Source organism: Triticum aestivum, chromosome 5A (genome assembly GCF_018294505.1).
Source record: "Triticum aestivum cultivar Chinese Spring chromosome 5A, IWGSC CS RefSeq v2.1, whole genome shotgun sequence".
Classification (NCBI taxonomy): Eukaryota; Viridiplantae; Streptophyta; class Magnoliopsida; order Poales; family Poaceae; genus Triticum; species Triticum aestivum.
The window spans coordinates 693184568-693194458 of NC_057806.1; the positions used below are offsets into that span (position 1 = coordinate 693184568).

General features: G+C 38.3%; 1 protein-coding gene across 5 annotated transcripts; it reads right to left on the reverse strand.

The window, feature by feature from the left end:
- Nucleotides 1–627: 627 nt before the first annotated feature.
- On the reverse strand, nucleotides 628–9584 carry LOC123106068 (transcription factor BHLH6). Of its 5 annotated transcripts, none has more exons than XM_044528272.1 (6): nucleotides 9472–9584; nucleotides 9146–9338; nucleotides 8842–9054; nucleotides 5965–6120; nucleotides 4283–4349; nucleotides 2321–2576 (listed from the first exon to the last, which is right to left on the reverse strand). In XM_044528272.1, exons 1-6 carry the CDS (start codon nucleotides 9546–9548, stop codon nucleotides 2476–2478), a joined length of 807 nt encoding a protein of 268 aa, XP_044384207.1. In that variant the 5' UTR covers nucleotides 9549–9584; the 3' UTR covers nucleotides 2321–2475. The 5 variants fall into 5 exon arrangements, with proteins under 5 accessions (XP_044384209.1, XP_044384210.1, XP_044384207.1 ...); XM_044528271.1 differs by having other exon boundaries at nucleotides 5965–6135; XM_044528274.1 differs by lacking the exons at nucleotides 2321–2576; nucleotides 4283–4349 and adding an exon at nucleotides 628–1065 and having other exon boundaries at nucleotides 5965–6135.
- Between the last annotated feature and the right edge of the window lie 307 nt (nucleotides 9585–9891).

Below are 9891 nucleotides of genomic sequence, written 5' to 3' on the forward strand. Positions count from 1 at the left end.
GTATGTGGGTGGACCGGTGCTTGGGTGCTGTTCTAACTTGAACAAGCCTCCCACTTATGATTAACCCCCTCGCAAGCATCCGCAACTATGAGAAAAGTATTAAGATAAAATCTAACCATAGCATTAAACATATGGATCCAAATCAGTCCCTTACGAAATAGCGCATAAACTAGGATATAAGCTTTTGTCACTCTAGCAACCCATCATGTAATAACTACTCCACAATGCATTCCCTTAGGCCCAAAGATGGTGAAGTGTCATGTAGTCGACGTTCACATAAAACCACTAAGGGAATCACAACATACATATCATCAAAATATCAAACGAATATCAAATTCACATGATTACTTGCAACATGACTTCTCCCGTGGCCTCAAGAACAAAAGTAACTACTCACAAATAATATTAATGCTCAAGATCAGAGGGGTATTAAATAGCATAATGGATCCGAACATAATCTTCCACCAAAAAATCATATAGCATCAACTACAAGATGTAATACACACTACTAGTCACCCACATGTACCAATCTGAGGTTCCGGTACAAAGATTGAACACAAGATATGAACTAGGGTTTTGAGATGAGATGGTGCTATTGAAGATGTTGATGAAGATTGGCCTCCCAAAGATGAGAGGGTTGTTGGTGATGACGATGGCTTCGATTTCCCTCTCCGGGAGGGAAGTTCCCCGGCGAAATCACTCCGCCGGAGGGCAAAAGTGCTCCTGCCCAAGTTCCGCCTCGACACGGCAGTGCTCCCTCCCAAAATTTCTCTCCTTATTTTTTCTAGGTTAAAAGACCTTATATACTAGAAGATGGGCACCAGAGGTGGACCAGGCTGCCCACCACTCACCAAGGTGCGCCTGGGGGGGTTGGTGCGCCCTGGTGTCTTGTGGGCACCTAGCAGCCCCTCTCTGGTAGTTATTTTCTCCAATATTTATTATATATTCCAAAATAATTCTCTGTAAAATTTCAGCTCATTTGGAGATGTGCAGAATAGGTATATCTGACATAGCTTTTTCAGGTCCAGAGTTCCAGCTGCCGGTATTCTCCCTCTTTGCGTAAACCTTGCATATTATGAGAGAAAAGGCATTAGAATTACTCAATGAATTGTTATTATGCATAAAAATATTATAAATAAGAGTAGAAAAACATGATGCAAAATGGATGTATCAATGAACTACTAAGGTTTGTAGTACGGCACACACATGTAAGGAGCTGATGTTTGCGGCGCCTCGCGTATTTCCGACATTGGTGCTATTTTGCCAGAATAGCACCGACGTCCAGAAATGGTGATGCTCCACTAACGTATTATTCCTATAAGGTTGTTCTTACTAGTGCGCAGCCCAAAATCTGTCAAGAGAGAAATACTCATGTACATAGTGGTCCAACTTCAAGTTCCTGCTTTCCATGAGAAAAACTAGTGCACCCATGTTCCTCAAGTTTGCCCTATGTGTTGCCAGTCAAGACAAGTGCAGCCATGTTCATCAAGTTCCACAACAATTCTAAGATTCTTTTTGTCAGTATCCCTCACCTCAGCCATTGTATTAGAGGACTTACATGTCTTCAAGTGCCCATGTCCTCTACTTCCATTGTTTATTTTTTGAGTGGCAACAGGTAGCATCTCACCTTCAAGAAAGTATCCAATTGTTATCCTCTTGTTCATAAGTATCATAATTGTGTCTCTCAGTGTGATAGCTAACTCGTCAACGGACATGCTTCGTAGTCCTTAACCCAGTTACTGAATGACTTGAAGAGGATTTTATGAATGTAATCACACTTGATGTCAATATTAAATTTGCACCTCATGCACAACAATGAGTGATATGTGTTCAAATACTCACCAACACTTGGATCTGTTTCCAAGACCTTGTTCATGTGGTACTAAAAAGAAGTGTCCTTGTAAGCCTTAGTTGCTAGCCACATGTGACCAAAGACATCACTATGAAACCTTTTGACAAAGTTCTATATAAATATATTGTGAATGTACTTTCCTATCACTTTGAATCATCCATCTAACTCTTGTTCAATGCCTCACGAACTAAGTTATAAATTCACTATTAGTTGGGTCAATTATTTTATTTGGTCCCTTTTAAATAATAAGTTTTTACTAAGCATCACTCTCATTGAGGGGTTGCCTCAATCTTAGAGGACATTGAGCTAACTAGGACAAAAGGTGTCACAAACTCAATCTTAGGGGACCAAAAGTGAAATTTCCTATTCAAAGAAATACATGCACACACATGAGTGTTCCTCATAATCAGAGAGGATATACCATATGTTTTTGCATAATTTCCAATTTATATGGAGTGCATGCTGGCATTAAGTCCATAGAACATGACTATTTCTTCAGCCATATAGTTAGTTTCAACTGTTGTCACATTATTTGAAGATGACTATAGTATGAGAGTGAAACTGAACAAGGTGTAGGTAATTGGGCTGCCAATTTGTGCATTCTTTACAACATCTAATCTTCATTAGGGATTCATGGACTTCGGTGATCTTCTTCTCACATTGAGATGACTGAGTGAGACTTTACCATCTCCTTGATCGTTTGAGCACAATCCATTCCATCCGTCTGAAAAATACAACTAGATTTATTTAAGTAATATTAATGCCTGCTAATATTTACACAAAATACTGTGAAATATGTGCACACAAATATTAATGCACGTGTCCAACAAATTTCGATGAATCAATTTTCAAGAACCCAACTTAATCATATTAATCCGTACTCAGAATATTGGATTACAATTTGTAATTCTTGTTTGTTCTCGATCGCTCGCGGATATTAAACCTTTGCGTCCAGGCTTGCCATGCCTTTGGCATCGTCGGTGACCTCTAGGGGATTGGTCTAGCAGTTTGCAAGACACACTGGCTAGTGTCCAGCATGGTCGGGTCGTCAAGGTTGATTTTTCGTTCAAAAGAAGTTCGTCACAACGAAATATCGAGATACTGCTACCTCATATAAACAAATAACAAGAAAGATGTTGGTGTATCCTCTAGGAAGTTGTAGCCTAGCTAGATGACTTTTTCTAATGGGCACAGACCTTAGGATCAATCCCGACTCTTTTCCAAATTGAAGCATGAGAAAACCCCTAAGTGAGAACTCATTTAAATTGGCCCTAATTAACCATGGCCTAACACATGAGATAGCCCACCCAGTTTTTCTTTAAGAGATAATTCATTCCTAGGAAACACTAGCACCACATACGTGCAAAGAATGTGTTCACAATCACTATGCCACAATGCAAGCTCATGCAACTACATACATAGTAATATGAACTCACAACATGATCAAGCATAATTGTCAAATGTGATACACACCATGTTTTTTGGTAATATTTTTAGAATAACGATCTAGCTATAGCGATTCATAAAAAATTGAAATCAACACCAACAACAATTATCTCTGATAGAAAAAATATCTACCAAAATTCTTGTTAATTAGCCTACATCATTCGTTCCCTCTTTCGTAACTTGATGTTTTCCTATGTATTGCGATGACCTAGGCACAAAATGCCAAGCCCACACAAGCTAGACTAAGTCCATATGTTTTGAAGAGCGTCAAGAGACACACACCACATGAAGAGAGAAGCTATAATCTTTGGAATGGGCCTTGTTCGGGGATGCGCACCTCACAAGACATGTTCTCAAACCCATTCTAAATTGACGAGGAATAAGATGAAAGCACGAAGTGGAAAGTTATGAGATTTGTGTCCATTATTAGACCACGGGAGTCATTCTAGGAGATCAGTGGAACGAGGAGACATTTATTCAACATGGCACCATCTCCACCACCAAAGCACACAAACCTAACAAATAATGTACCTCAGACTAAATATTAGATGATTCGTGGTTGTGTTGCCTCTTGTCTCTATATTAGGTATCAGAGACATAGGTAAATTTTGAAAATTTAAAGGTTGAACGATTCTTTGTTGGTGGTTAGGGTTTATTCGCAGCGTCTCTGTTAGACGATGCATGAAAAAAGTAGATCAGAATGTCTTTTAGGGTAAATCAAATTGGAAAATATTTTCCAAAACCTAATAATATTGGACTACAAGATTTTTACACAAACCTTGAACTCATGCCTAAAATTCATGTTTACTGTTATTTCTCAATGGGTTTTAAATAACTCATGTCTATTGCCTAGAAAACATATATAACATATTCTTACTATGTGTGCCTATGTCATAATCGTCCAATGCCAAAAAGCCAAAAAGTGAAACACAAACACTTTGAATGGGGTTATAGAAAAATAAGATGACATGAAGATTCTCTTACTTTTCTGATGAAGTATAATACTCCCTCCATTCCATAATGTAGTGCGCCCACACCTTTCAAGATTCAACTTTGACCAGAAATTACACCAATAATACATAAATAACTTTACTAAAAAATTATACCTTTGAAAACTTCTTTCGAATACGAATTCAAAGTTATCTGTCATGCTCTCACCATAGTCGCCCATGTTGGTTAAATTTATGGTCAAAGTTAAATCTCAAAAAGCATGGGCGCACTATATTATGGAATGGGGGGGGGGTGTTCCTTAAATAATATCATTTCCATTGATTGGCAACTATGTGACTTGTTTGCAGCAAATCTATGCTTGAGTGATTACTCTACACTTGTCCTTTGTCGGAAATCATATGAGAACACAAATAAAAAATACACTAGCACATGTCAATAGATCTGATATTGTTTTATAACATGTTGATGGGATGTTTCGTAGGACATGGACATAGATATGTCGAGCCAATAATATGAACACATGTTAGGAACATGGAGTTGGACAGGACCAACTTAAAACATAGCGGGGTTGTTTTCTAATTTTCTCTTGTAATGTGTAAGCTATGTCAATAGATATGATATTATCCCATGTAATTGCGATGTCTAGTGAATTACTTATGAGACACCAAATGCTACGATGTACTGGATCACTATAAAGTTTTCTTTCTTATTTTTCGTGAAGCATGTTCTATGGCGTGGTCAGTTAAGATGGGGTTTGTCAATCTCTGCAATGGGATAGATATCTCTAGGTCCGTGGGGTGGTCACAAGTTGTAATTCATGTCCGCACTGCTTAAATTACAGAGTTAACCTGATATAGTATTCCTAGTCATGTGATCGAGAAAGAGTGGTTCAACCTGAGCCTGAAAAATATTGTGGGGGGGAGGCATTTTCATGTAACATTGTTAATTAATGCTCATCTCTACCGTCTTTATGTCTCCTTCTAGGGGCATTTACCAACTAGTGACTGAGTAGGAATATTCCAATCATATCTAATAATGCAAGAGCCTAGGTTTATCACACTTAAGTGGTTGGAGCCTAATTTGGGTTACAATCGGAGTTAGACCGAGCATTGAGTCTTGATGGATCTCCAGTGTAGAATTTCATTATGGAAACATCTATATAAGTATAATAAGGAGGGAAGTGTTTTAGGGTTAGCAAATTTTGAATTCCCATAAAGCGGCCTTCACTTCTCCTATGCTCAAAGTGTCCCGTCCGGTTCTAACAATTTAGGCGACTGACGCTCCATCCCAAAGATGTGGATACCTTAGAGGCATTGCGGATGTGAAGGTTGGATAAAACATTTTTGGGAACCGTGAGGAGGAGACAGTAGTACGACTACAATTTCACCAATGCTCTACATTAACTCTACTTCTGCAACAACTTCATAGTAACCGCATTATATAGAACTATGACATAATCTGTTTTATGAGGATATTTTTATTTGGGCTAGTGTAGTCTATCATGTTTCCTTCACCAGGCACATCAAGAATCCCAATGAACGTCTTAAAAAAATAGTGGACTTGCCATATGCCGCCATCAATCAGGTGGTGACCTGACCCTAAAGATTTCTAGAAAACTCGATGAAAGAGATAGGAGCAATCATTTTGTTCGGGAAATCTAGAGAACAATAGGATAAATTAATTAGAATGGAAAGGGGCAAATCATGGGTGGTTACCTCGATGAACATGTTGTGGACAATGTTGTCGGACACGACGGTCACACTTGCCGTGATGACATTGAGACAGAGCGACTCGAGCACCCCATACACCTTCGCCATGGCCTCCTGCGCTTTTCTATGTCTCACGTTAACCACTGCCAGATCCTCTGCCACCTGCATCACCTCCAGCTGCACAACTTGTAAAGTTATATGTTTATTTAATGGTCATTCAGTTGTATGATTTTCACAGTGTTGTTACATAAAGTTGCCCCACATTTGCCCTCTGTCCCAAATCTTCTCATTGTCTAAGACATGGTGCATGCATAAACATAAGCTCTAGAAATAATTAATCAAAATAATATCTATCTTTTGTGCATTTCAATACTTCTTTACAAGCCTATTGAGATTTTCAATAGAAATACTAGATTCAGAGTGGGTTAGTACTTGATTTAATTATTCTAGAATTCTCCTACCAAACCCTGCATTAGGAGTGTCTATTCAATTGATTCTCTTAATATGATTGCATGTTAATACTATGTTGGTACCACATTTCAGGTAAATACCATAACAACCGAAGTCAATTAGAGTACCAACTTGCTAATATACATGTTTCATGTGTGTGGTCCACAAATGTGGCCTTCTCCCTCTCATCATTTTCTTCTCATTTCACATGGTAGATTCATAGAATTCGTATATCTAGCAATGCCACTAGCTCAAGTGATGAATCAAAGATCGATGTGACGAATACATGCTTGCCAATAAGTACATGACTATAACGACATGCACACAACAACCTAACTTTTGTCAGATATTTGTAAAACTAAAACTAAAACTAATGGCATTTCAATAGTTTAACTCTTTAAAAAGGTGATTTCAATTTTTAACTATTCATAAAAGGTGATTTCAATAGTTTCGGTATTTCAAAATGCAAAACTAACACCGTGTTAAAAAATATTTAATGTTGTTGTTTCAAATAATGATATCAAAGGTTGCACTATTAAAATGGTTAAAAGAAAATTTCCAAAAGGTGATTTCAATTATTTCACTACTTAAAACATGATTTCAATTGTTTCATTATTTCAAAATGTGATTTCAAATTGTCTCACTATTCCAAAAATTACTGAAACTTAACTATGATACCTTCTGAACCAGCTTATTTCAGTTATACACACGGGGAAATAAGCATATTGATAAATATTATATTCCCATTTCAGTTAAATTTCACAAATATTAGTTTCACACAAAAAAATAAGCATCTTACAAACACTGTAAGTTTTTTCATACATGAAAAAAATATTTTTCAGATTTTTTAGGATAGATTTAAATTATTTCAAAAAACCAATTTCACTAACTTAAAGAAACTAATTTCACTCAATTTAACCAAATAGTAAAAATCATTCAAAAAGCCCATTCCAGTCATTTCAAAAAACTAATTTAACTCAATTCAAAAACTTATTTAACTAACTTGAAACAATCAATTTTATTCTCTTGAAAAACTAGAAGTTCACTCGATTGAGTTCAGTCATTTTTAAAATTTATTTCACCATATTCAAACAAATAATTCCACTTATGTCAAAACCATATTTCACATATTTAAATACTGGTCAAACTAAATTAGATAGTTCATTCATTTTCAAAAGGCGGATTCCCCTTATTTCAAAAAACTAATTTTGCTGAATTTGAAAAACTAGTTTCAATCATTTGATAATTTATATCACTCATTTCAAGAAACATAGTTCACTCATTTCAAAAACTGACTTAGACATTTTCCAATATTGATTTGACCCATTTAAAAAATTAATTTCTACAATAAAAAACACTTGATGCATTTCAAAAATCTGATTTTTCTCATTTAAAAATTGGTTTCACTCATTATAGTAACATATTTTTCTCATTTCAAAAAATTGATTTAACTTGGTTAAAAAAACTAATTTCATATTTCACTTTCAGTTATATTTCACAAATAACAGTTTCACACAATGAAATAAGCAGCTTCACAAACAAAATATGGATCTTATGTACGAAAAACATATTTTTTTGTATATTTTAAATAATCATTTGACAAATTGAACTGGAACAACTTAAACTAAACTTGTTTGAAATATATTGGCAATTGGTATGTTCCGAAGATCTTATATCTAGAGTTCCTGTTCAAGAATTCATCCGATTAACCAGTTAACTTGCCGATTAATCCCTACTCATAGTGTCCCCGAGTAGCCAATTACCCGATAAATCGTCCGATTAATTAATTAGATGACCGATTAGCCTATTAATCCCATACTCACCAGCCGACCGAGCAGCTACCAGTTAACGATTTCCTCAACAATGTTCAAACATATAAAAAAAATCATGTTTTTTTGGTTTTAAGGTTATGAATATCCTAAATGATCAGAAGTAAATAAAAGTGATGGATTATGAGAGGGTGAGAGGAGAGATAATTTAGAGACAGGGCATGTCCTAGTCTGTAGTTGAGTGAAAAGAGAGAGACAACTGTCTATATATGAAAAAAAAATCAATTTCACATTTTTGAAAGAACCATCTACAAAAGTACATGATTTTGTCATGAAATAACCATCAATTTCACATGATGGGCGGGCATGTCCTCGCTCGCCATGTCTATAGAATATAAAAGTACATGATTTTTTGTACAAGCTAGCCACATAAAAACGTGTTTCATGATGAAATTTAACACAGATCTCGTATACATCTATAAGTACTTGTGTATCTTTTCAGATTTTTTGAAACTTAATAGGTTGATTTTTGAATGCTTGAAAATAGAACCCAAGCGCAAAAAATCCACTCTGGCAGTCTCGGTTTGCTATCACATATCTCTCTCACCTCATTCTTATTCCTAACTCCCTTTCAGCCGTCAGCGACAGATGAAGTTATAATTACCTCGAGGATTTGGACCGGATGCGGGGAAGGGGAACAGATGGAGGAGGCGGAGGTAGTCCGTGGCGGGGAGCCGACGCCATCGTCCACGGTCGAGTCCGCCTGGACCACGGCGGCGCAGCCATCTGTTCCAGGGGCGGCGAGAATCTGGCGCTCCTGCTCCTGCAGCTCCTCGATGTAGGCGATGGCGTCCTGGATGATGGACGCCTTGTTCATCTAACGCCCGGAACAGAAACAGGATCAAATTAGACCGCAGCATAAACACGCACACAAAAGTGTTCTTCCCGTAGTGGTCCGTAAATGAAACCTTGGTGATGTTTGGAACGACGCCGCGAATGGCGTAGAGCTTCTCGTTGAGCCTCCTGCGCCGGTCCCTCTCGTTGAGCATGTTCCTGCCAGCCCACCTCCTCGTCAGCCCCGAGTTGGCGCCGTCCGGCGAGCTAGTTGAGTCGCCGTGCTCGTACAGACAGGACAGAGAGTCCTCAGCTGGCAGGTGCATGCTGCAAGAATCCATCCAACTCCAACGGTTACTTAAGGGTACTAGGCACGAAAGATGGATTAGAACTGTCACCGCAAGATCAAGAAGCAGATCGAGTGGGCTACGGTGTTCATGCTAGCTGCATGCAGACTCACCTATCTGCGTCGCAGAGCTCGAAGAAGCTAGGCGTCTCCCAAGAGAAATCCAAGCTTATCTCCATGTCGGACTCCATTGCTCTCTCTCTCTCTCTCTCTCTCTCCCCCTCCCTCCCTCTGATATTTATTCTCGTGCCTGTGTCTGTTCTACGTCGCTGGGTAGCGGGGCCACGCATGCATGGGCTGACGTGGCGACCGAGCCCACCATATCCGGATGACACCTGGCGGCCTGCCGCCCAGCAATTGGCTGGTTTTCTAGTTTCGGATTGCCTCCCCGTAAATTACAAATCAAATCTCAAACCGTGCGTTGATATCACCGTTTAACGTGGGTCCATGCACTTTGGCGCCTCGCGTGGCCAACCAAGCACCGCTCGGCTCAAGCAAGAAAAGTCCCAATACATTCAGACATTCTCCTGTCAT

Bases quoted from the DNA above. Each gene is read 5' to 3' on its own strand.
- LOC123106068 (XM_044528271.1), bottom strand. From the start codon at position 9,548: ATGGAGTCCGACATGGAGATAAGCTTGGATTTCTCTTGGGAGACGCCT. The intron at 9,055-9,145 runs GTTTCATTTACG...TCCGGGCGTTAG, and splicing joins TCGTTCCAAACATCACCAAG to ATGAACAAGGCGTCCATCAT. The intron at 4,350-5,964 runs GTAACCACCCAT...TTCTGGTCAAAG, and splicing joins TCCACAACATGTTCATCGAG to TTGAATCTTGAAAGGTGTGG.